Here is a 27,096-nt window from a genome sequence, read left to right as displayed (position 1 = left end):
ATACCTTAAGTGCAGTTATAAAGTTTAAGCAGTATAATATTGATATAAAGCTTACAGTCTGTAGTCCAGTAAAGTCCTTTTGAGCGTTTTCTCCTCCCTGGCTAGATCCCATCCAGGATCTGTATTGCATTTAATTCTCATTGTGTCTTCAGTTGCTTTTTTTTATTTTTTAATTGTGGTAACACATATACAGCATAAACTTTCCCATCTCAGTCACTCTCAAGCATACCATTCAGTGTGATTAATCACATTCACAATGTCATAGTACCCTTACCACCTTCCATTATTAAAACTTTCTAATCTCCCAGACAGAAACCCTATACTCATTATGCATTAATTCCCCATTTTCCCTGCCCTTCCTTGCTCTAGCCCTGGCAATCTGTACTCTAATTTCTGTCTGTATGAGTTTGCGTATTCTCCAGTATTTTCTTTGTAGTTCACATTGGGCTTATATTTAACATCCTGAATCTGCAACAGTCTTCTTCGCTTTCATAACAACTTAACTACAATAGTGTACACATGAACCATGTTACTATACCCCTTTTATCCCTCCACCTTTAGATAGTTCTTGTTACAAAGTACGTTCATACGTTATGAGTCCAAAACTTCTGATTCTTCATTACATTTTATGTATTTGCCTTTTAGTTCCTATTGAAAGTAAGAAGTTGAGATACAGACCAAAAATACAATAGTACTGGCGTTTATTTTTACTCTGTCATTTATATGAGATCTTCATTTCTTCATTTGGCTTCAATCTATTGTATATTGTCCCTTCCTTTCAACCTGCAGAATTCTCTTTTGCATTTCCTGTAGGACAAGTCTAATGATGATAAACTTCTCAGCTTTTGTTTTATCTGGAAATGTCTAACTCTCACCCACATTTTTTTAAACAGTTTTCAGATATTTTCACACACCATACAATCCATCCAAAGTATACAATTATGGTTTCAAGGTATAATCACATAGTTATTCATCACAATCAATTTTAGAACATTTTCGTTACTAAAAACAAACAAACAAACAAACAAAAACCCATCCCAAACCTCTTATCCTCTCCTATTATTGACCCTTAGCATCAGTGTGATAACATTTGTTACTGTGGATGAAAGAATATTAAAATATTACTGTTAACTGTGGTTGATAAGTTGCATTAGGTGCATTCTTTCCCATATATCACTCTATTATTAACTCCTTGTAAAAGTTTTGTACATTTTTTCTAGTTCATGAAATAACCTTTGTATTTGTATTATTAATTACAGTTATCCATTATAGGGTTCACTGTGTGTGATGGTTAGATTCTTGGCCAAATCTTGCCAGCTTGGCCAAATGATTATGCCCAGTTGTCTGATCAGGCAAACACTGACCTGACCATTGCTGGAAGAATATTTCGTGGCATCTTGATAAACTGGAAGACTGGTGTATTAAGTCATCAGTCAGTTGATTACATCTGTGGCTGATTATATCTAAGATTAACTAAGGCGTGTTTCCCACAATGAGATAATCCAATCAGTTGAAGGCTTTAATAAAGAAGAAAGACTCCTTCACTGCTTCTTCAACCAGTGAGCCTCTCCTGTGGAGTTTGTCCACAGTCTTCATCGGAGCTGCCAGCTTCACGGCCTGCCCTATAGACTTTGTTTGTTTGTTTATTTATTTATTTATTTATTTATTTATTTATTTTAATTTATGATACATAACCACATACAAACACAAGCATTCTTATCATATGATCATTTTATTCTTGTTATAAAATCAGTAACTCACACTATCATCATATAGTTGTATATTCATCATCATGATCATTTCTTAGACATCTGCATCAATTCAGAAAAAGCAATAAAAAGAAAACATAAAAAAATCATACATACCATACCCCTTACCCCTCCCCTTCACCGATCACCAGCATTTCAATCTACTAAACTTATTTAAACATTTGTTCCCCCTATTATTTATTTATTTTTAAGCCATATGTTTTACTTGTCCGTTGATAAGGTAGACAAAAGGAGCATCAGACACAGAGCTCTCACAACCACACAGTCACACTGCATCAGCCATATCATCATACAGTTATCTTCAAGAAACATGGCCACTGGGGCACAGCTCCACATTTTCAGTCAGTTCCCTCCAACCTCTCCATTACACCTTAACTAAACAGGTGATATCTGTTTAATGCGTAAGAATAACCTCCAGGATAACCTCTCGACTCTGTTTGGATTCTCTCAGCCAGTGACACTTTATTTTGTCTCATTTCACTGTTCCCCCTTTTGGTTGTGAAGATTTTCTCAATCCCTTGATGTTGAGTTCCAGCTCATTCTAGGATTTCTGTCCCATGTTGTCAGGAAGGTCCACACCCCTGGGAGTCATGTCCCATGTAGAGAGGGGGAAGGTGCCCTACAGATTTTTGACTCCTGCATTCCCATGTTTATGTGAGACATCTTTATAAATATCGTATTTACAGATATCTCCTGTTAGTTCTGTTTCTCTAGAGAACCCTGACTAACACAGTTTGGCACCAGGAGTGGGGTATTTGAGATATCCCTTCTAAGGTGAAGGGTAAGATGTTACAGCTGGCTCCTCTTAGAATCGAAATAAATGCACAACACCTATTTGGCCTCTGTGTTAGTTAGATTCAGTTGTCAACTTGGCCAGGTGAGCATACCTAGTCTTGTTGCTGTGGACATAAGCCAATGGTACGAACCTCATCTGTTGCTAATTACATCTGCAGTCGGCTAGGAGGCATGTCTGCTGCAATGAGTGACATTTGACTTAATTGCCTGGTGCTTAAATGAGAGATCGCAATGTAGCACATCTAAGCAGCTCAGCATTCCTCAACTCATAACTTGCAGATCAGCCCAGGCCTTTGGAGATGCAGAAAGCAGTCACCCCGGGGAAAGTTTTGGAACCCAGGGGCCTGGAAAGAAGACCAGCAGAGACCATCCTGTGCCTTCCATGTAAGAAAGAACCTCAGTGGAAAGTTAGCTGCCTTTCCTCTGAAGAACCAACAAAATAAATCCCCTTTTATTAAAAGCCAATCCATCTCTGGTGTGTTGCATTCCAGCAACTAGCAAATTAGAACAGCCTCTTTGGATTTTGGAGACAACATTTTCCTCATTTGGGTGTGCTACTTCAGCCCATTTACCGAGTGACCAGAAGAGCAAGAAGAATGGCTGGTTTTGAGTGGGGACTGGAACAAGGCTCTGTGACAGGTCTAGGCTTCTGTGCAAGCTACTCTGCCATTTGAGCCATATAACCCAGCAGATCCAATGGTGCTAGAAGTGTCAATGACAAATAGGGATGCTGTCTGGAGCCTTTAGCAGGCCCCTATAGGAAAATCACAACGCAGACCCTTAGGATTTTGGAGCAAAGCCTTACCGTCTGCTGCAGATAACTATACTCCTTTTGAGAAACAGCTTTTAGCTTGCTACTGGACTGAATGCTTAACCATAGGCCACCATGAGACCTGAGTTGCCTATCATGAGTTGGGTTTGTCTGACCTACCAAGCCATAAAGTTGGGCATTTTCAGAGCACAATAGTACTCCATCATAAAATGCAAATGGTATATTAGAGATAGTACTCAAGCAGATCCTGAAGGCACAAGTAAGTTATATGAGGAAGTAGTCCAAATGCCCATGGCCCCCACTCCTGCCACATTGCCTTCTCTTTCCCAGAATAGAACTGTAGCCTCTTTGGGAGTTCCTTACAGTCATTTGACTGAGGAAGAGAAAAGCCGGGCCTAGTTTACAGATGGTTCTGCATGATATACAGGGACCACCCAGAAACAGAGAGCTGTATCACTACAACTCAACTCTGGGATGTCCTTAAAGGGCAGTGGTGAGGGGAAATCTTCCCAGGGGGCAGAACTTTGAGGAGTGCACATGGCTATTCAGTTTGCTTGGAAGAACTGGCCAGAGGTGCGTTTGTATACTAACTCATGGATTATTGCTAATGGTTTGGCTGGTTGGTCAAAGACTTGGAAGGAGAATGATTGGAAAACTGGTGATAAAGAGGTCTGGGAAACAGGTATGTGGACCTTTCTGAGTGAGCAAAGAACTTGAAGATATTTATGTCCCATGTGAATTCTCACCAGAGGATGATTTCAGCAGAGGAAATCAACAACATGGAATTCCACTTAATAAAACCGACTTGTCTATGGCAACTGCTGAGTGTCCACTCTGCCAAGAGCAGAGACCCACACTTAGTCCCTGATATGGCACCATTCCCCGAGGTGATCAGCCAGCTACCTGGTGGCAAGTTGATTACATTGGACCACTTCCATTGTGGAAGGGGCAGCAATTTGTTCTAAGTGGAATAGACACATACTTCAGATATGGGTTTGCATTCCTTGCACGCAATACTTCTGCAAAAATTAACATATATGGACTTATAAAATGCCTTATCTACCATCATGGTATTCCATACAGCATTGCTTCTGATCAAGGAACCCACTTCACAGCAAATGATGTGTGGGAATGGGCACATGCTCCTGGAATTCTCTGTTCCTATCATGTTCCCCATCATCCAGAGGCAGCTAGGTTGATAGAACGGTGGAATAGCCTTTTTTTGTTGTTGTTTTGTTTTACATTTATAATTACCCAAAAGATTACCTTTTACTGCAGGTCTTTATTTCTTAATGCTGCTTTGAACCAGTCTAGTGTCCTTTCCTAAGTCTGAAGAACTTTTTTTTTTTTTTACATTTTAAAAATCTTTTTTATTGTATAATATAACATATATACAAAGGAAAGAAAGGAAAAAGCAATCACTTTCAGAGTACTCTTCCACAGGTTGTTACGGGACAGATCCCAGAGTTTGTCGTGGGCTACCATACCATCCTCTCAGATTTTTCCTTCTAGCTGTTCCAGAATATAGGAGGCTAGAAAGAATAAATATTTTATCATTACAATCAACTTTTTTTCTTTTTTGTGATAAATAACATATTTTAAAAAAGCGATAACTTTCAAAGCACAGTGCAACAATTAATTGTAGAACAGATTTCAGAATTTGATATGGGTTATAGTTCTACAGTTTTAGGTTTTTACTTCTAGCTGCTCTAAGATACTGGAGACTAAAAGAAGTATCTAATGATTCAGCAATCATGTTCATTTGTTAAACCCTATCTTTTCTGTATTACTCCACTATCACCTTTGATCTTTCTGTCACACTGTTTAGAGGTATTTGGGCTATGCCCATTCTAACATTTTCATGTTGAAAGGGGGTTGTCAGTAATATAAGATAGGGAGATGGAACTAGCTGATGTTCTGGAGAGGCTGGACCCTCTAGGTTTCAGGACTTACCTGACCAGGAACTCATCTGGAGGTTGTAGGTTTCTGGAAAGTTACCCTAGTGCTTGCAACCTTTGTAGGATCTTATATATCGCCCTAGGTGTTCTTTGAGATTGGCTGGAATGGTTTTGATTGGGGTTTGGCAGGTTATGATAGGTAGCAATGTCTGGCTGAAGTTCGCATTTAGAGTGACTTCCACAGTAGCCTCTCAACTCTATTTGAACTCTCTCAGCCACTGATACTTTATTAGTTACACTTTTCCTCTTTTTGATTAGTTTGGAATTGCTGATACCACAGTGCTAGGGCTAGACTCATCCCTGGGAGTCATCTCCTGTGTCACCAGGGAGACCTTCACCCCTAGATATCATGTCCCATATAGGGGGGAGGGCAATGATTTCACTTATAGAGTTGGGCTTAGAGAGAGTGAGGCCACATTTGTGTAACAAAAGATGTCCTCCAGGAGTAACTCTTAGGCATACCTATAGTTAGGCTAAGCTCCTCCACTCTTTACATCAGCTTCTCAAGAGTAAGTCTCAAGATCAAGGACTTGGCCTCTTGATTTGGGTGTCCCTATAATTTGACACAGTATCAGGGGATTCCCTGATGGTAAAGTTTAATAGTTCCATATTTTTTCTCCCATCCCTCAAAGGGCTTTGCCAATACTTTTTGATTATCTGCTTACTATACTCTAGGATGTATCCAGGCATTATATCAGGATTAAAGGACCTTTTTTCTTATTCTTTCTTATTCTGGGCTCCCTGTGTTTCAGTTGTAAATGAGCTATACAAAGATAGGTTGAGTTAGATTGTATGGTACAGAAAATTTTGGTTCCAGACCAAATAAATCTTTTTACCTTTCAGAGAATATTGGTGGTTCTAACATGCCCATTTTTTAATGCAATTTTATTTAGATATATTCACGCATCATAAATTTATCCGAAGTATGTGATCAGTGACTCATAGTATCATCACGTAGTTGCACATTCATCACCACAATCAATTTTAGAACATTTTCATTACTCAAAAAAAAAAGGATCCTCGTGTATTTTGCCCATTTTTTAATTGGGTTGTCTTTTCTCCTGTTGAATTATATGATTGCTTTCTGTATTCTGGATATTAAACTCTTGTCAGATATATGGTTTCCAAATATCTTCTCCCATTGAGTTGGCTACCTTTTCACTCCTTTGATAAAACTCTTTGAAGCACAGAATTATTTAGCTTTAAGAAGGCCCCATTTATCTATTTTTCCTTTCATTGTTTGTACTTTGCCTGTAAGGTCTAGGAAACTACTGCCTATTACCAGACTTGGAGATGTTTTACTGATTTTCTTCTAGGAGTTTCATGGTATTAGTTTTAAATTTAGGTCTTTGTTCCATTTTGAATTAATTTTCATATAGGGAGGAAATTAGAGATCCTCTTTCATTCTTTTGGATCTCAATATCCAGTTCTCCCAGCACCATTTATGTGCTGTTGAATGGACTTGGGAGCCCTGTCAAAAATCAGTTGACATATAGATGTGAGGGTCTGTTTCTGTGTTTTCATTTCAGTTGCATTGATCAGAACGTCTATATTTATGCCAGTACCATGCTGTTTTGACCAGCATGGTACTGGCATAAATATAGACATTGATCAATAGAATTGATCGTTGTGCTTTCATAGTATATTTTAAAGTCAGAAAGTTTGGATCGTCCTACTTCATTCTTATTTTTCAAGACATTTTGAGTATTTGAGACCCCTTTCCTTTCCAAATAAATCTGGTAATTTGTCTCCATTTCAGCAAATTAGGCTGGTGAAATTTTGAGTGGGAACTCTTGACTCTTTAGATTAATTTGGGCAGAATTGACATCTTAATGACATTTAGCCTTACAGTCCATGAACTTGAAAAGTCTTTCCATTTATTTACGTTTCTTTGATTTATTTTAGCAATATTTTTTAGTTTTCTGTATACAGGCTCTTTACACCCTTCATTAGGTTTATTCTTAGATACTTGATTCTTTTAGTTGCTGTTGTGAATAGAATTATTTTACCGCCTCAGATAGCTCATTACTAGTGTATAGAAACATTACTGATTTTTTGAATGTTGAATGTATCCTCCCACTTTGCTGAACTCATTTAGTGTTGGGGGACTTTCTAAATATAGGATCATGTCATATACAAATAGTGAAATGTTAACTTCTTCCTTTTCTGATTTGGTGGCCTTTTTTTTTCTTTTTCTTGCTTAATTGCTCTAGCTAGAAGTTCTCACACAGTGTTTCATAATGGTGGTGACGGTGGACATTCTTGTCTTGTTTCCAATCCTAGAGGAAAAGCTTTTAGGGTCTTGCTGTGGGTTTTTCACAGATGCCTTGTATCATGTTGAAGACGTTTCCTTGGTTACCTACCTTTTTAAGTGTTTTTATCAAGAAAGAATGCTGATTTTGTCAAATGCCTTCTCTTCATCAATTGTGGTGATCATGTGGTTTTCTCCTTTCAGTTTGTTAATGTGGTGTATTACCTTAATTGATTTTCCTGTGTTGAATCATCCTTGCCTGCCCAGAAAATCCAGTTGGTCACAGTGTATATTCTTGTAATGTGTTGCTGGATTTGATTCATCAGTATTTTGTTGATAATTTTTGCATGTATATTCATATGATTGGTTTGTAATTTTTTCTTTTTTTGTAGTATCTTTATCAGGCTTTGGTATTAGGGTGATTAGGATGATACTTGCTACTTTTATAGAATGAGTGATGTAGTCATTTTAGTTTGCCAAGCAGCCAGAATGCAGTATACCAGAAACATATTGTGTTTTTTTTATTTGTTTGTTCTTTGCATGGGCAGGCACTGGGAAATGAACCGGGGTCTCCAGCATGGCAGGTGAGAACTCTGCCTGCTGAGCCACTGTGGCCCGTCCTGTGTTGGTTTTTATAAAGGGAATTTAGTAAGTTACAATTTTACAGTTCAAAGACCATAAAAAATGTCCAAACTAAGGTAACTAGAGAAAGATGCCTTGACTCCGGAGAAAGGCCTCTGTCTGTCACATGGAAGGCACGTGGCTGGCATTTGCAGGTTCTTGTTCCTGGTTCCATTGCTTCCAACTTCTGATTCCAGTGGCTTCCTCTCTAAGCATCTGTTGGTCCTCACTTAGCTGCTCAGGGTAAAACTCTGAATTTCATCTCTCATCTTAGCATCTCCCAGGGCCAGAGATTTCTTCTCTTCAGGTTCTGGCTATTTCAGAGTCATTGTGTAACACTGGGCTATTTCTGTCTCAATCTCCAAATGTCTGCATCTGTGTAACTTCTGAGCTTTCTCCAAAAATGTTTTCCCTTTTAAAGGACTCCAGTAAACTAATCAAGACTCACTTTCAGTGGGTAGAGTCACATCTCTGTCTAAACAAAAGGTCACACCCATAGGTGGATGTGTCACATCTCCGTGGAAGCAACCTAAACAGAAGGTTCCACACTATAATATTGAATCAAAATTATAGAACATGGCTGCCCCCCACAAGATTGGATCAGTGAAAGAACATGTTTTTCTGGTGTATACAACAGTTTCAAACCAGAACATTCCATCCTCTGGACCCCAAAAGACATATTCTTTCCATATATAAATGCATTCATTCCATCACAATATTACAAAAGCCTTAAACCATTTCAGTAACAATGCAGATGCAATACAAAGTCAGAAACAGTATACAATGTCATCAAATTCAGTTACAGAATGAATGAATTCATTCATTCCATCACAATATTACAAAAGCCTTAAACCATTTCAGTAACAATGCAGATACAATACAAAGTCAGAAACAGTATACAATGTCATCAAATTCAGTTACAGGGCATAGTCTGTTCTAAGGCAAAAATTCTCCTCTGGCTGTTGACCTGTAAAGCTCAGAACAAGTTATCCACTTCCAATATACAAAGGAAGGACAGTCATAAGGCACATATTACCATTGCTATAGGGAGAAATCAAATGGAAAACAGGGGTCAGTGGACCCAAACAGTTATAAAAACCTGCAGAGAAAACTGCTGGGTTTCAGCATCTTAGAGTCATTTACAGAATGGCATTCCCTTTTCAGGTCTTCAGAGAATGGCAGCCCCATCCTCTCAGAGGGCTCATGCACCACTCCTATTCTCTCCAAACACTGGCGTGAGGGCTGCAACATTGGGAAACTTTGGGGACATCACCTTCTTCTCAACTCCACCCTCTCCAAGCATCATGGCAGTACCTGGACTCTCTTCTATCTCCAGGGAACACACTCAACCCCTCCACAACAGTGGAGCAGCAACCAGTCGCCTCCCAATCACCAGTTTATACACTCCACCCTCTCTGAGGCCTGGAGTCCCCAAAGTCTTCCTGAACACTTAGGCAGAAGGCCCACCCTTGGCTTCTAGGGCACAGACTCACCCTCTTCACATGCATGGGTAGATCTGCCCTCCTGGCCTGAGATTCCTTGGCTCCAGACTTTAGCTTCCATGGTTTTTTGGTTACTGCTTGCGTGTGGTATATTTTTCTATCCTTTCACCCTCAACCTATATGTGTTTTTAATCTAAAATAGATCTCATAGACAGCATCTAGAGGGAACTTATTTTTTTTAATTCATTCTGCTGATTGGTGTCTTTTGGTTGGTAGTTTTTTCCATTAGCTGTCAGTGTTATTACCATGAAAGCAGTCCTTGCTTCAATCATTTTATCCTTTGACTTTTATTTATGAGATCTGTTTTTTCTCTCTTTTTATACTTTTAGTTACCTTTATTGTTAATCTTCATTTTCTACTTTCCTCCAAGCCTCTCTCTCCTATCTTTTCTTTTTAGCCTGCAAAACTCCCTTTAATATTTCTTATAGGATATGTTTCTTGTTAACAAACTCTCTCAACTTCTGTTATCTGTGAATATTTTAAATTCTCCTTCATTTTTCAAGGACAGCTTTGTTGGATAAAGAATTCTTGAGTGAGAATTTTCTCTTTTAGTGTCTTAAATATATCTTACCACTGCCTTCTCACCTCCATAGTATATGATGAAATATCAGTACTTTTCTTATGTGGCTTTCCTTGTATGTGGTAAATTGCTTTTCTCTTACTGCTTTCAAGATTCTCTTCTTTTCTTTGGCATTTGACAGTCCAATTATTATGTGTTTTGGAGTGGGTCTATTCATATTTATTCTGTTTGGAGTACATTGAGCTTCTTGAACTTGCATATATTTATACCTTTTATAAGGGTTAGAAAATTTTCAGCTGTTATTTCCTCACATACTTTCCCTGTCCCCTTTCCCTTCTCTTCTCCTTCTGGGATACCTGTGATGCATATTTGTGCATTTCATGTTGTCAGTCATTTCGCTGACACTCTGCTCAAATTTTTCCATTTTTTTCTCCATCTCTTGTTTTATCTATTTTAATTTGTTGTCTTTGTCTTGTAGCATCTTCATCCTTTCTTCTTCCTCTTGAAATCTCTGCTGTGTGGCTCTAGTATATTTTTAACTACAGTGTCCTTCATTTCCTTAAGAGCTGCTATTTTTCCTATGTTTTCTTCAAGTTCTATTTTATGCTCTCCTAACATCTTCTTAATAGCCTTCATCCCTTCATTCCATCTTGTGGAATTTATTTGGGAGATTCGTTTGAAAATCTTTGTTTAGTGGCTTCAAATTCTGTATCTCCCCTGACTTTTTAATTTGATCAATTGTTTTGGTCATATATTCTTGTTTCTTAGTATGCCTTGTAATTTTTTGCTGGTATATGGGCATCTGATTGATAGGATTATTTTGAGGGTTGGTTTCCCTCTCTTGTCTGAGATTTTGTTGTTGATTAGGGTTATGGTAAAGGTCTTCTTTGTCACTTCATTCATTAGTACTTCCCTGCCTTGTCACTTCATTCATTAGTACTTCCCTGCCAAAACATAGTCAGGTTCCCACACAGTGTGTGTAGACCAGAACCAAAGTACTTAGGGAGAAAGTTAGTAAAGCAGCCTTTCAAGACTATATTTTCCCAGGCCTCCTGGCAGATGGCACTCTTTGGCTACTTATTCCCCACAGCTTTAGAGAGTTAAGTTATTTTTTACCCTCTCTGCTCCCTCTTTTTCTGAGGCAGGTAGAAGTAATGGCACTGCGGTGCTGTGGGCCTCTGTACAGAAAGGACCAAGGCTGTGGGATCCTACTGTCCAATATCACCATCCAACCACAGCTGGATCAGAACTGTGCTGCTTCCTCTCTGTTCCTGGGTTGGAGTGCTTCCCTGACTCTCCCAGTTGGCAGCAGTCAGCCAGCTAGAACCAGGACGACCTAAAACTGATGCCCTCAAAGATGAGGGACATGTGCTGAGAGCCGCAACAGAGTTGAGTCACTCACTGCAGTTTCTCTGTGTGTGGAAGTACTGGTGCTGTGGACACCCCTAACTACTGCCTGGAAAGGATCAATCCTGCAGGACCCAGAGGGTCAACTTCGCCTACCCTTATTTTTGGAAGATATGTTTGCTTGATAGAGAATTCTTGATTGGTAATTTATGGCTTTCAACATTTTAAATATGTCTCCTTTCTTGCCTGAAGGAGAAATTGGCACTTAATCTTATTGAAGCTCCCTTGTAAGTGACACATTGTTTCTTTCTTGCTGCTTTCAAATTTCTCTCTTTATCTCTGACATTTGAAAGTTTAATTATGATATATTGTGGCATGAGTCTATTTGGGTTTATCCTGTTTTGAATTCATTGCGTTTTGGATGTGCATGTTCATATCTTTGGGAAAATTTTGGAGGTTTTCAGCCACTATTTCTTTTACTATTCTGTCTGCCTCTTTCTTCTTTCTTCTTTTCTGGATCTCCCACAATACTTATATTAGCATAGCTGATTGTGTCCCACAGGTTCCTCATTCACATTTCTTGCTTCATTCTTCAGATTCTCCCAGACTGAATGTTATCAGTTAACTTTTGAGACTTGACACGAAGACATTTTAATTTATAAGAACAGCCCAAGTCTTCTACTCTCGAATCTTCCCTGGTTTCTGGCACATTGTCAGAGGAAGAATCTTCATTTTTAGGTACACACAGGAGTTGATAGAGTACGAACCATAACTAACAAAAATATTTCACCTCGTTTTTTTCTATAAGAGCCTTTAAATGCTTCCTTGTGTTCTGAGCTCTGGAAATAATACTGTTATTATGGTGACCTTTCTGTATATAGTATAAGAAGTAGCTTGTTCCATTTTGCAAAGTACTGACTTTTAATTCATAAAAGCATTAAAAATGTAAATTTCATTTAAGGGCAAAATAGGAAGTTACATTAGTGTTGTGTTTTAAAAGATTGATAATTGGCCATGATAAAACTTAGAAGTAAAATAACTTTCTCATTATCATTTTAGGAAAGCAGAACTAGAAGCGGCTGTGAGAAGGAAGATTGAGTTTGAGAGAAAAGCTCTGCATATTGTTGAACAGCTTTTAGAAGAGAACATTACAGAAGAATTCCTAATGGAGTGTGTATGTATTTCGTTGGCAAATTATCATATCACTTTTGTAGCATAAGATATTTAAGTCTGCACAGTTTGAGACTTCCTAGCATTGAAATCTTTGACCTCATTCTTAGTCACTAGATGTAAGTAGCAATCTAAATAGTCTGTGCATTTCTAAATAATCAAATATGTATTTCCTCTTGTATAATGTCTTTAAAATGCACCCATGAAAAATAACATGCCTATTTTACCATTTAGTTGTAGTTTTTTGACTAGCCTTTCAATCTTCCTTGATTTTCCTTGCTTTCCACTAGTGATCACAGTGCTGGTTTTTCATATTCTGTATTGTAGTGGTTTCCTGAGATTGCTATAAAAAATTACCACAAACTTTGTGGCTTAAAACAACAGATATTTATTGCACATTTTTGGAGACCAGAAATCTCATATCTGGCAGGGGTCTGCTCCCTCCGTGGGACTTTAAGAGGGAATCTGTTCCTTGTTTCTTCTAGTTTCTGGTGACTGTTCCAGCATTCCTGGGCTTGTGGACACATTGCTCCAACCTCTTCCTCTATCTTCGCATGTCTTCTCCTCTGTGCTGCCTTCTCTGTTTGTCTCTTTAACAATAAATTTGTCATTGTATTTAGTACCCACCCCAGTAATCCAGGATGATCTCATCTGAGGATACTTCACTTATTCACACGTGTGCCGGTTTGAAAGGATTTATGTACCCTAGAAAAGGCATGTTTTAATACCAGTCAGTCTTGTGGGAGCAACCTTTTCTTCTAATCCCCATTCAGTACTGTAGGTTGGAAATTTGGTTAGGTTATCTCCACAGAGTTGTGCTCGATCACTTGGTGTTAAACTTGGTTAGATGGAGACTTGTCTCCACTCATTCTACATGGGTCTTGATTAGTTTACTGGAATTCTGTAAAAGAGGAGACATTTTGGAGAGAGCCCCTTTTGAGACACAGAACCATGACAGAATGACGAAAGAACCACAGAGGCCACAAGCCTTTGGAAAATGAAGAAGGAGAACGTTGCCAGGGAACTTCATGAAACAAGAAGCTGGGAGAGAAAGCTAGCAGACTGTCGCCATGTTTGCCATGTACCCTTCCAGCTGAGAGAGAAATGCTGAACATCATCAGCCTTCTTGAACCAAGATATCTTTCCCTGGATGCCTTAGCTTGGACATTTTATAGACTTACTTTAATTGGGACATTTTCATAGGCTTAGAACTAAACTTGCAACTTATTAAATTCCCTGGCAGCTAAGAAACTAGAACAACATGTAAAGATTCTTTTTCCAAATAAGGTAACATTCACAGGTTCCAGGCATTACCACGTACGTGGACATACCTTTTTTGTGTGTGTTGCGGGGGCAGGCGTTGGGTGGGTCACCATTCAGCCCTTTATATGTTTGTTGTGCCATTATAAGTAACAAAGCATTATTATTTTGTTACTACAATTCCCATTAATTTTGGTATTTTAAAAATTTGAAATATGGATCAGTTATGACTTAGCACGTACCCAGAGTTATGCTCTGCATTAAAATATTTTTTCATTCCATGTACAATTTTTTTGCATTAAAATATTTTTGTTTTTTTAAACATTTTTTACTGTGAAATATAACATAATACAAAAAAAGAATAAATTTCAAAGTACGTTTTAATAGGTAGTTTTAGACAAATTTCAAAGTATGCTATGGGTTACATTTCCACCATTTCAGGTGTTTCCTTCTAGCTGCTGTAAGACACTGGAAACTAAAAAGAAATATCAGTATAATGATTCCGTAGTCATACTCATTTGTTAAATCCTATCTTCTCTGATACAGCTCTTTTTTCTTTTTTTTTTTTCCCCCTCTCTTTTTCTCCTTTGATACTTCTCCCACTCTAGGGATATTTGGGCAGTGGCCTTTCTAACTTCATATTCAAAAGTGGTATTAACATTATGAGGTAGAGTGATGTTAACTGGTTCGTGTTCTTCGAAACACTGGTGATGCTGGATTTCAGGGCTTATCTGGCCAAGGAGCTATCTGGAGGTTATAGGTTTCTGAAAAATAAATGTAGTAAGTGACACTTTCATACAGTCTCAAATAGAGCCCTGGGAATTCTTCAGGGTTTACAGAAATATAGTGCTTTGGGGCTTGACATACAATGGCAATTAGCAATATCTGGCTGAAGCCTGCATAAGAGTAACCTCCAGAAAACCCTCTTAACTATTTGAAATCTCTTAGCCACTGATACCTTATTTTGATACATTTCTTTTCCCCTTTTAGATCAGGTAGGCATTGTCCCTTCCACAGTGCCAGGGCCAGGAGTCATGTCCCATGTTGCTGGGGCAACTTACATCACTGGATGTCATGTCCCCACATAGGGAGGATTTACTTGCACAGTTCAGCTTAGAAAGAGAGGCCACATCTGAGCAACAAAAGATTTTCTGGAAGTGACTTTTAGGCATTATCATAGGTAAGTTTAGCTGAATGTTTCATAAGAGCAAGTCTCAAGATCAAGGACTTGGTGTGTGAAATTGGGAGCCCCTAATATTTGAGAGAGTATCAGGGATTTCCCAGGTGGGAAAATGTAATAGTTTCATATTTTTTTCTCCCATCCCTCAGGGGACTTTGCCAGTATTTTTAAATTATCTCCCCAAAATACTCTGGAAAGTATTCGGGTATTACATTAAGCTTTATAGAATTGTAAGAACTTGTTCCCAATTCTAGGTTCCATGTGTTGAGGTTCTTTAGCTGAACTGACTAGAGAGCTTCAGTTAGAGTGTATGGAACACTAAATTTACATTTTAGACAAAATCAACCTCTCTTCCTTTTGTCTCATGTAGTATTGAAGTTCTAAAATACAGACAATATATTCTGATATACCTTTGTCTCAACAAAATGGACTTTGTTCTTTTTTTATCTTAGCTTTTTAAAATTGTGAAATATATATACAAAAAAGCAATAAATTTCCAAGTACATTTTTTTAAAAGTATAGAACGTATTTTAAAGTTTGGTATGGGTTACAGTTCCACTATTTTTCATTTTTTCTTCTAGCTTCTCCAAGATACTGGAGACCAAAAGATTTAACAATTTAACAATTCATCAGTCATTAGTTAAATCCTGTTTCTCTGTTCTACTCCTCCTTCTCTTTTTTCTTTTTTTTGTGAAAAATATCATATACAAAAAAAAAGCAATAAATTTCAAAGTACATCACAAGTAGTGGTAGAACAGATTTCAGAGTTTGACATGGGTTACAGTTCCACGGTTTTAGGTTTTGCTTCTAGCTGTTCTAAGGGACTGGAGACTAAAAGAAATATCAGAATAATTCAGAAATTATACTTCATTTGTTAAATCCTATCTTCTCTGTATAACTCCACCATCACTTTTGGTCTTTCTCCCACTCGTTAGGGGTTGTGCTGGTTTGAGTGGAAGTAGGCCCCCTAGAAAAGCCATGTTTTAATCAAAATATCATTTCATAAAGGTAGAATAATCTCTGTTTAATCCTGTATGTTTGAAACTGTAATCAGATCATCTCCCTGAATGATGTGATTTAGTTAAGAATGGTTGTTATACTGGATTAGAGAGCGACATGTCTCCACCCATTCGAATGGGTCTTGATTGGTTTATTGGAGTCCTATAAAAGAGGAAACGTTTTGGAGAATAAGGGACTCAGAGCAGAGAATGCTGCAGCACCACGAAGCAGAGAGTCCCCCAGCCAGCGGCCTTTGGAGATGAAGAAGGAAAACGCCTCCCGGAGAGCTTCATGAAACTGGAAGCCAGAAGAGAAAGCCAGCAGATGAAGCCATGTGCCCTTCCGCTGAGAGAGAAGCCCTGACTATGTTTGCCGTGTGCCTTCTCACTTGAGAGAGAAACCCTGAACTTCATCAACCTTCTTGAACCAAGGTATCTTTCCCCGGATGCCTTTGATTGAACATTTCTGTAGACTTGTTTTAATTGGGACATTTTCTTGGCCTTGGAACTGTAAACTAGCAACTCATTAAATTCCCTCTTTTAAAAGCCATTCCGTTTCTGGTATATTGCATTCCGGCAGCTAGCAAACTAGAACAGGGGTATTTGGGCTGTGCCCATTCTAACTTTTTCATGTTGGAAGGGACTAACAATAATATGGGATAGGAGAATGAAACTAGTTGATATTCTGTAGAGCTGGCCCTGCTGCATTGTAGGACTCATTTGGTCCAGGGACCCCTCTTGAGTTTGTAGGTTTCTGGAAAGTTACTCTAGTACATGGAACCGTTGTAGAATCTTATATAATGATCTAGGTATTCTTTATGATTGGCAAGAATAGCTTTGCTTGGGATTTGGCAAGTTAGGCAAGTTATGATAGATAGCAGTGTCTAACTGAAGCTTGCATAAGAGTGACCTCCAGGCTAAGCTTCACTACATGTAGCTTCACAACAGCAAGCCTCAAGATCAAGGGCTTGGCCTATTGATTTGTGTGTCCCTAACGTTTGGCACAGTATCTGGGGTTTCCCTGGTGGTAAAATTTGATAGTTCCGTAATTTTTCAACCATCCCTCAAGAGACATTGCCAGTATTTTCATATTATCTGTTTAATATGCTCTGGGATTTATCCAGGCATTATGTTAAGCTATACAGTATTAAAGGCTCTCGTTCTTCTTCTGGGTTCCCTGTGTTCAGATTGTTTAAATGATCTATACAGACATGTTGAGTTAGATTATGTGCTTCAGAACATTTAGGTTCTGGACAAAATAAACCTTTCTTCCTTTGGTCTCAAAGAGTAGTAGTTCCATAATACAGACAATGTCTTCCTTACCCCTGTGAATTACCTTAATCCCGACCTTCAATGTGGTAATATTACTTACAGACCTTACTAGTGAACCACCTTCACTTCTATCTATTCCCTTACAATTACATTCAGTCTCATTAGCTGTTTACTCATCTCAAGTTTCTGTGTATCTCTGGATCCTCTATATTTTGTATTATAAACCTCTGATTTTACCTTTACTGGGTCATAAAAGTGAAATCATGTAGTATCTGTCCTTTTGTGTCTGGCTTATTTCACTCAGTATTATGTCCTGAAGGCTCATCCATCTTGTCATGTGCTTCAGGGCATCATTTTGTCTTACTGCTACATAATATTCCATAGTATGTGTGTGTATATATATATATATATATACACACCATATTTTGTTAATCGTCTGTTGGATTGTTTCCATCTTTTGGTGATTGTGGGAATAATGCTGCTGTGAACATCGGTATGCAGATTTCTGTTTGTGTTACTGCTTTCAGCTCTTCTGGGTCTATACCAAGTAGTGGTATTGCTGCGTCATAGGGCAACTCAATATTTAGTTTTCTGAGGAACTTCCAGACTGTCTTCCATAGTAGGTGCTCTATTATACATTCCCACTTAAGCAGTGCTTAAGTGTCCCAGTTTTTCCACATCCTCTCCAACATTTGTAGTTTCCTGTTTGTTTTATAGCAACCATTGTTATGGGTCTGAGGTGGTATCTCATTGTAGTCTTGATCTGCATTTCCCTTACAGCTAATGAGAATGAGCTTTCTCTTCATGTGCCATATGTATTTTCTCATCAGCAAAATGTCTATTCATATCTTTAGCCCATTTTATAATTGGGTTGTTTGTTCTTTTGTTGTTGAGTTTTATGACTTCTTTATGTACACAGGATATCAAATCTTTGTATGTTGTATGATTTTCAAATATTTTCTCCCATTGTGTTAGCTGCCCCTTCATCTTTTTAGCAGCCTTTTGAGGCACAAAAGCATTTGGTTTTCAGGAGTTCTTATTTATCTATTTTATCTTTTGTTGTTTGTGCTTTGGATATAACATTTAGGAAGCTACCTCATATTACTGTGTATTGAAGATTTTTTCCCTACATTTTCTTCTAGGACCTTTATGGTACTATATGTTCTTATATTTAGGTGTTTGATCCAATATGAGTTAGTTTCTCTGTAGGGTGTGAGGTAAGGATCCCCTTTCATTCTTCTGGCTATTGATATCCAATTCTCCCATGCCTATATATTGAAAAGACTATTTTGTCCAGGTTAAGTGGATTTGGGGGACTTGTCAAAGATCAGTTGACCATAGATTTGATGGTCTATTTGTGTGCTCTCAATTTTATTACATTGGTCCATACTTCTATCTTTGTGCCAGTACCATGCTGTTTTGACCACTGTGGCTTTATAAGTATTAAAATCAGGGAGTGTTAATCCTCCCACTTTGTTCTTCTTTTTTATAGGATGCTTTTAGTTTTGAGGGGGTCTCTTTCCCTTCCAGATGAATTTGGTAACTAACTTTTCTAAGTCTTCAAAGTAAATTGTTGGAATTTGGATTGGTACTATGTTGATAAATTTGGGTGGAATTGACATCTTAATTACATTTAACCTTCCTATCCATAAACATGGAATGTCTTTCCACCTATTTAGATTTTCTTTGGTTTCTCTTAGCAATGTTATGTCATACTCTGTGTACAAGTTTTTTACATCCCATGTTAAGTTCATTCCTAGATGCATGATTCTTTCAGTTGCTAATTTGAATGAAATTTTTTCTTAATTGACTCCTCATTTAGTTCATTGCTTGTGTATAGAAGCATTATTGATTTTTGCACATTAATTTAAAAACGTGCCACCTTGGTGAATTTATTTATTAGCTCAGGTAACTTTGTTGTACCTTTCTCAGGATTTTCCAGTTATAGTATCATGTCATCTGTGAATAATGAATGTTTCACTTCTTCCTTTCCAATTTGAATACCATTTATTTCTTTTTCCTACCTGATTGCTCTAGCTAGAATTTGTAGTACAGTGTTGAAAAATAGTGGAGACAGGGGGCATCCTTGTCTTGTTACCATTCTTGGGGGGAAATCTTTCAGTTTCTTGCCACTGATTAGGATGCTGGCTATAGGTTTTTTTATATGCCCTGTATTATGGTGAGGAAATAATCTTTGATTACTACCTTTTGAAGTGTTTTTTATCAGAAGAGGATGTTGAATTTTGTCAAATGCTTTTTCAGCATCAATCGAGATGATCATATGATTTTTCCTTTTCAATTTGTTAATGTGCTGTGTTACATCAACTGATTTTCTTGTATTGAACCATCGTTGCATTCCTGGTATAAACCCCACTTGGTCGTGGGTGTATAATCATGTTAATGTGCTGTTGGATTCAATTTGCTTATATGTTGCTGAGAATTTTTGCATTTCTGTTCATTAGGGGGATTGGTCTGTAGTTTACCTTCCTTGTAGCATCTTTACCTGATTTGGTTATTAAAGTGATGGTGGCTTCATAAAATGAGTTAGGTAGTATTCCCTCTTCCTCAATTTTTTGGAAAAGTTTGAGCAGGAATAGTGTTAGCTCTTTTTGGAATGTTTGGTAAAATTCTCCTGTGAAGCCATCTGTTCCTGGGTTTTTCTTTGTAGGAAGATTTTTCACGACTGATTGAATCTCTTTACTTGTGATTGGTTTGTTGAAATCTTCTATTTCTTCTTGAGTGAGTATAGCTTGTTTGTGTGTTTCCAGGGGTTTGTTCATTTCATCTCAGTTGTCTAGTTTGTTGGCATATAGTTGTTCATAGTACCCTCTGATGATTTTTTTTTTTTTTAATTTCTTCAGGGTCTGTGATAACGTCCTCTCTCATTTCTGATTTGGATTATTTACATCCTCTCTATTTTTTCTTTGACAGCCTTGGTAGTGGCCCATCATTTTATTGATTTTCTCAAAGAACCAAGTTTTGGTTTTACTGATTCTTACTATTGTCCTTTTGTTGTGCCATTCATTTAACTCTGTTTTAATCTTTGTTATTTCTCTTCCTTTTGCTTTGGTGTTAGTTTGCTGTTCTTTCAAGTTCCTCCAGTGAGCAGTTAAGTCCTTTATTTTTGCCCTTTCTTCTTTTTTTTTAAAACATGGGAAGGCATCGGGAATCGAACCCATCTTTCTTCTTCTTTAATATAGACATTTAGGACAATAAATTTCCCTCTCAACACAGCCTTTGCTTCATCCCATATGATCTCATAGGTTGTATTCTCATCTTCATTCAACTCCAGATAGTAACTGCTTTCTCTAGCAATTTCTTTTTTCACCAATTCATTGTTTAAGAGTGCATTATTTAATCTCCATGTATTTGTGAAATTTCTCGTTCTTTGGATGGTTATGATTTCCAGCTTCATTCCATTGTGATCAAAGAAAGTGTTTTAAAATAATTTCAGTGCTTTAAAATTTATAAAGACCTGTTTTGTGCTCCAGTGTGTGATCTATTCAGGAGAATGTTTTATGAGCACTAGAAAAGAATGTGTATCTTGGTGTTTTGAGATATAACAACTTATATATGTTTGTTAGTCTAATTTACTTATGAAATTGTTTAAGTTCCTATTACCTTGTTGATCCTCTGTCTGGTTGTTCTATCTATAGAAGAGATGGTATATTGAAATCTCCTCCTATTATTGTTGAAATGTCTGTTACTTCCTTCAGCTTTGCCAAGTCTGTCTCAAGTACTTTGGAGCCCCTTGATTGGGAACAAAACATTTCTTCTTAGTTAATTGTCCCTTTTACTAATATACAATGTCCTTCTTTGTCTCATATCTTTACATTTAAAGTCTACTTTATTTTATATTAGTTTCACTACTCTTGCTTTCTTTTGGTTATGACTTGCGTGGACTCTTTTCCATACTTTCAGTCTCTTTCTATTCTTGCGTCAAAGATGTGTCTCTTTTAAGCAGTATATAGCTGGATTATATTTCTTAATGCATTTTGCCAATCTGTATCTTTTAATTGGTAAATTTAGTCCATTAACGTTCAGAGTTACTACTGTGAAGTCATTTCTTATATCCATCATCTTATCCTTTGGATTTTAATTGTCAGATCTTTATATTCTCTTCCCTCTTTCTCTTTTTATCCTTTAAGTTACCTTTACTGGCATTCCAAAATTCTATGCCTCCTCCAAACCTCCCTCTCTTGTCTTTTTTTTTTTCAGCTGATGGAATTTCCTTTAATGTTTCTTGTAGGGCCGGTCTCCTGTTGACATATTCTCTTAGCCTTTGTTTGTCTGTGCAAATTTTAATCTCTCCCTCAGATTCAAAGGACAGTTTGACTGGGTACAGAATTCTTGGCTGGAAGTCTTTCTGATTCAGGATCTTAAATATATCATACCACTGCCTCTCACCTCCATGGTGACAGTTGAGTAGTTTGAACTCAGTGTTATGTGGTGGTCTAATTTGCAAGTTGCTGGAATGCAATGTACCAGAAACAGAACAGCTTTTAAAGGGGGTCTATATTAAGTTGCAAGTTTACATGTTCTAAGGCTGCAACAATGTCAAAATTAAAGCAAGGCTGAAGAAATATTGAATCTAAGGCATCCAGGGAAAGGTACCTTGTTTCAAGAAGGCCTGATGACATTCAGGGTTCCTTTCTCAACTGGAAAGACACATGGCAAACATGGTGACGTCTGCTAGCTTCTCCCCAGGTTTCTTGTTTCATTAAGCTCTCCCGGGGGTGTTTTCCTTCTTCATCTCCAAAGGTCTCTGACTGTGAGCTCTAGTAAGCAGCCCCACCTTGAATGGGTTGAGATGCATCTCCATGAAAACCATCTAATCAAAGGTTACCACCCACAATTAGATGGATGACATCTCCATGGAAACAATCAGAAAGCTCCCATCCAGCAATATTGCCTGAGGATTAAAGAACATTTACAGGGTACACAGCAGACTTAAATTGGCACATTCCACCCTCTGAACCCCCAAAAGACCTTTTCTTTCCAAATGTAAAATACATTCATTCTATAACAATATCAGAAAGCCTTAAACCATTTCAGTAATAATGCAAATACAATAGAATGTCAGAAACAATACAAAGTCTCATCAAGTCAGCTTCAGGCATGGTCTATCCTAAGGCAAAATTCTCTGATTCTGGACCTTTGAAACTCAGAACAAGTTATTTGCTGCCAACATACAAAGGAGAAACAGTCATAGGAAACATATTCCATGTCTATAGGGAGAAATTAGAAGGAACACAAGGGTCACTGGGCCCAGTTTCGAAAATCAGCAGGGCAAACTCCACTAGATTTCAGAGTCTGAGAGTCGTTTATCCTCAGAGCTTTAGAAAGTGGCAGTCCCACCATTTCCAAGAGCCTACACAGTGGTCTGCCTCTCCGAATGCAACCTTGGGAAACACTGGGGAAACCACCTTTTTCTTGGCTGCACCTTCTCTAAGTATCAGGGCCACACCTGGGCTCTCTGCCATCTCTGGGACACATGCTCAACTGCTCCACAGCAATGTGGTGGCAGCGAGGCTCTCCCTAATCTCCAAGAAATGTGCTCCACCCTCTCTGGCCTAAGGCAACTCAACTCTTCCACTGCAAGGAGGTGGACGGCCCACCCTCTACCTTCGGGACAAATTCACCCTCTCCAAGTAGTTGAGTAGGTCTCCTGGCCTGAGGTTTCTTGACTTTAGACCTTAGCCTCCATGATTCTGCCTCTGAAGACATTTTACCTTCATTTTGTCCCTTTTCTGAGACTTTCAGTCCCAACTGGCAACAGTTCCATTTATATAGATCCCACAACACTCTTGTTGGCTTTCCATGTACTAGGCAAGGATAGTGCCCATCAGACAAAAGGAGTTTCCATAAATCCTTCCTGAATGACTCCATCTCCAATCCTGGCATTTTCTGAAATGGTTAACTGGTTCTACGTTTGGTTAAATCCTCATGTGGTGTATTATTCTCTGGGATTTCCTTTCCTGGAAGCCCAGAATTTTCCAGAACATGAATTTTTGGTTTCTTTATACGCAAGACTTCAGTTCTCAACTTACATCTCGAATTTCACTGTAAGCTTCAAAGAACAGCCAGACTACGTTTTCCACATTTAGTTTAGAAATTTCTTCTGCTAAATTTCCAACTTTGTCACTCTCAAATTGTGCCTTCCATGTATAAAGAATGCCTTCCTTCCAGTTTGGAACAACATGTTCATCATTTCTCTCTAAAGCCTCATCAGACATATCTTTAGAGTCCACATTTCTATCAACAGTCTCTTCAAAGCATTTTAGACATTCTCTATCAAGCTCCTAACAACTCTTCCAGAATCTTCACCTTATCCATTTAAAAAGCCACTCCAACATGTTTGGTATACAAACTGCAGCATCACCCCACTGCTGGTACCAAGTTCTGTTCTAGTTTGCAAGCTACCAGAATGTGATATACCAGAAATGAAATGGCTTTTAAGAAGAGGAATTCATTAAATTGCAAGTTTAAGTTCTAAGGCTGTGAAAATGTCCAAATTAAAGCAAGGATACAGAAATGTCCAATCTGAGGCACCTAGGGAAATATAAATATTCCTTGGTTCAAGAAGGCCGATGACGTTCAGTGTTTCTCAACTGGAAAGGTACATGACAAATGCAACGTCTGCTAGCTTTGTTTTCAGGCTTCTTGTTTCGTGACGCTCCCCCAAGGACATTTCCCTTTTTTATTTCCAAAGGTCTCTGACTTCATGGGTTCTAAAGCTTTTTCCAAAATCATTCCCTCTTAAAGGGCTCCAGTAAGCAACCCTAGCTTGAATGGGTGGAGACGCATCTCCGTGGAACCCATCTAATCTAAAGTTACCACCCATGATTGGGTGTGTCATATCTCCGTGGAAACAGTCAACAAACTTCCCATCCATGTTTGTCTCTTGGGGATGGGGCCTTGGTGTACACAGGTCTGGGGGTCTGGGCCTTGGTATGTGTGTGCTCAGAGCTCAGGGGTAATGGGGCAGGATTGCATCTGTGTGGGCTGGGGTGGGTGTGGCCCAAATGCTCATGTCAGTGCTTGACCATAACTGAGGGGATGTGGTGTGCATGTGTCTGGGGGCCTGGATGCTGATGTGCATGTGTGCGGAGCTCAGGGGGGCCCAGGTGGGGTTGAGTGACTCTACAGCTGGGTGTGGGTGAGTCCTGGGTATGAAGGTGAGCGCCCGCAGGCCCAGATATACAGGTGACTGCCTGCAGGGGGCAGGAGGGGGAGGTAGGAGTCAAGGGGCTGAACATGGTGCTTGGTTCTTGGAAGGGCTGAGGCGAGACTGTGTATGTTCCCAGGAGAGGTGGGTTGGGCTGGGACAGGCTTGCACACATGTGCGGGAAATGGGATCAAGATGGGGGTGCTTGGGCGGGCCACAGTGACTCAGCAGGTAAGAGTGCTTGCCTGCTATGCCCGAGGACCTGGGTTCGATTCCCGGTGCCTGCCCATGTTAAAAAAAAAATAAAAAAAGGAAGAGATGGGGTGCTTGTAGCACAGTGGGAGAGAAGGTGTTAGGGTTCAGGTGCATGAGGTGTTCGGGGAGTCGCGGGTCATGGGGCAGGACAATGCGTATGAGTGTAGTGCTTTCAAGGAACACAGCTTGGCTTCCTTCCTTGTACCTGTCTCCCTATCTGTGCACTCCTGAGGGCTCTGTGCCTCTGTTTGGAAAAGGACCCCTTAGGCTGTAGGCTGTTTGCGCTAGCTAGATGTTCTCTGGTTCTCTGCATCTAATTCTTCTGCTTTGCCAACTGGGGCCTCCCTATGTGGTGTAGAAGACCTTTCCAGATCACTTACAACCTGGAATCACTCTCCTGGTTGTTTTTCTGTCCCTTTTCTAGCTCTTCTTTGGATTAGGAATGAACTCAATTTATCCTATTCCACCATCTTCTGGCTTTGTTCTTATCTCTAATTGAAGCCTGATCTCATTTTTGGCCTAAACATTGCTGTATTTGTAATGCAGAACTCCAGTTCTTAGTCTTAGGTGTCAAAGTGATACCTGAAGTTCTAGGGAAATGCCAGGCTATACACATTAGCGCAGCTTCTCAGAATTTAGAAATAGCCTTAAAGCTCAGCAATAAATATGATTGTTGTAAGATCTTGATCTAGGCCCCAATTTCCTTATAAGTATTTTTTAAAAGAGACCATACAATATTTGTCCTTTTGTTTCTGGCTTATTTTACTTAACATAATGTCCTCCTTGTTGATACAGCTTGTTGCCTGCATCATGACTTTGTTCCTTTCTGTAGCTGCACAACATCATGTGTATGTAGCACAGTTCATCCTTCTGCTTCTTAGTCATTGCACCCTTCAGCCACCTCCATCCATTGGGTATCATGAATAATGTTGCCATAAATACCAGTTTACATATGTCTATTCAAGTCCCTACTTTCAGTTCCTTTGAGTATATTCCTGGTAACGGGATTGCCTAATCATATGAAACCCGTATTTTTTAGCTTCCTGTGGATCCACTGTGTTATCCTCCAGAGGGGCTGCCCAATTCTGATGCCCTTCCAGCATTGAATAGGTATTAACTCTCTCTCTACATTTTCTGTAGCACTTGAATCTTTCGGTTTATTTATTTGTTTTGATATATTCATATACTATATATTCTACCAAAAATAAAAAAGTAGTGTTTCACAGTATGCTCACTTACTTGTACAGTCATCATCATCTAAAATTGTCTCAATTTTAGACAATTTTTATTGTTCCGAATAGAAAAACTGAGACACATCCACACCGAAGAGAAAATCCAAAAATCCCCTTAACTCTTGTCTTCCCCATCCCCCTGCCCCCGTTATTTACCTCTTGTATTGTTGTGGTACTGGTGATTTAATCCTGTTAAATATAGTCCATGGGACTTCTGGAGAAGATGGCGGCTTAGTAAGACGCACGGAGCTTAGTTTCTCCTCCAGAACAGCTACTAAGGGAGTAGAAACGATACAGAACAGCTCCCAAAGCCACGACAGAGATAAAAAAGACAGCGTACCCCATCCTGGAACGGCTGGCTGGCTGAGAGAACCCGCTCTGGTGAGATCGCCGAGGGGTGCGGGCTTCACCGGGCGGGGCGGCAAGCGGCTGGAGTCACTCCCTTCCCCCTTCCCGGGCTGGCTGGGAGAATTGGACAGGCGGTCCCCTCAAATCACGGCGGCTGGCGCCCATACCACGCGCGGCCCCCCGGACCAACTGAGAGAATTGTATCGGAAATCCCCAGGCCGCGGAGAACGGTGACGGGGGGGGCCCTTCCAAACCCGTGACTCCCCGGGAACGGTGCACTCTCCCGGGCGGGCCGCTGCGACTGGCGCCTTCCCACCACGCTTGGCGCCCCGTGCCGACTAGGAAATTCGGACGGGCGCTTTCCCGGGCTGCGGCGGCCAGCGACCCTCCCCGCGTTCGGACCCCGAGCCGGCTGGCACTCTTCCAAGCCGCTTCGGCTAGCGAACCTCCCGGACGGCGAGAGTTTTCCAAAGTTAAAGGACCCACAGCACCTTTTACTGGTGGGACCCACAGACAAACGTGTGCCACGAGCGCCACCTACTGGGCAGGATAAGAAAAACAGAATCCAGAGATTTCACAGAAAAATCCTCCAAACTTTTGGATCCAACAACCAGGGAAATCTGTCTAAATGCGCAGATGCCAGCAGAAGATAACGGATCACGCTCAAAAAATTGAAAA

The 27,096-nt window shown here is 39.3% G+C and overlaps 1 protein-coding gene across 7 annotated transcripts in view; it reads left to right on the top strand.

Annotated features, from left to right (window-relative positions):
- Nucleotides 1-27,096, top strand: part of RPAP2 (RNA polymerase II associated protein 2) — a 206,149-nt gene that overhangs the window by 32,828 nt on the left and 146,225 nt on the right. For 4 of the 7 annotated variants that reach the window (XM_077120272.1, XM_077120271.1, XM_077120275.1 and 1 more), the window contains one exon: nucleotides 12,595-12,709. In XM_077120272.1, coding sequence (XP_076976387.1) covers nucleotides 12,595-12,709 — 115 coding nt within the window. Of the gene's footprint in view, nucleotides 1-11,136; nucleotides 11,823-12,131; nucleotides 12,274-12,594; nucleotides 12,710-27,096 lie in introns of those variants that run through there. The other 3 variants (XM_077120278.1, XM_077120277.1, XM_077120274.1) reach the window with 3 other exon arrangements.

The sequence above is a fragment of the Tamandua tetradactyla genome, chromosome 11 (assembly GCF_023851605.1).
Source record: "Tamandua tetradactyla isolate mTamTet1 chromosome 11, mTamTet1.pri, whole genome shotgun sequence".
Lineage (NCBI taxonomy): Eukaryota > Metazoa > Chordata > Mammalia > Pilosa > Myrmecophagidae > Tamandua > Tamandua tetradactyla.
Note: the sequence above shows the minus strand (reverse complement) of the source record. Positions and strands in the feature narration are given on the sequence as shown.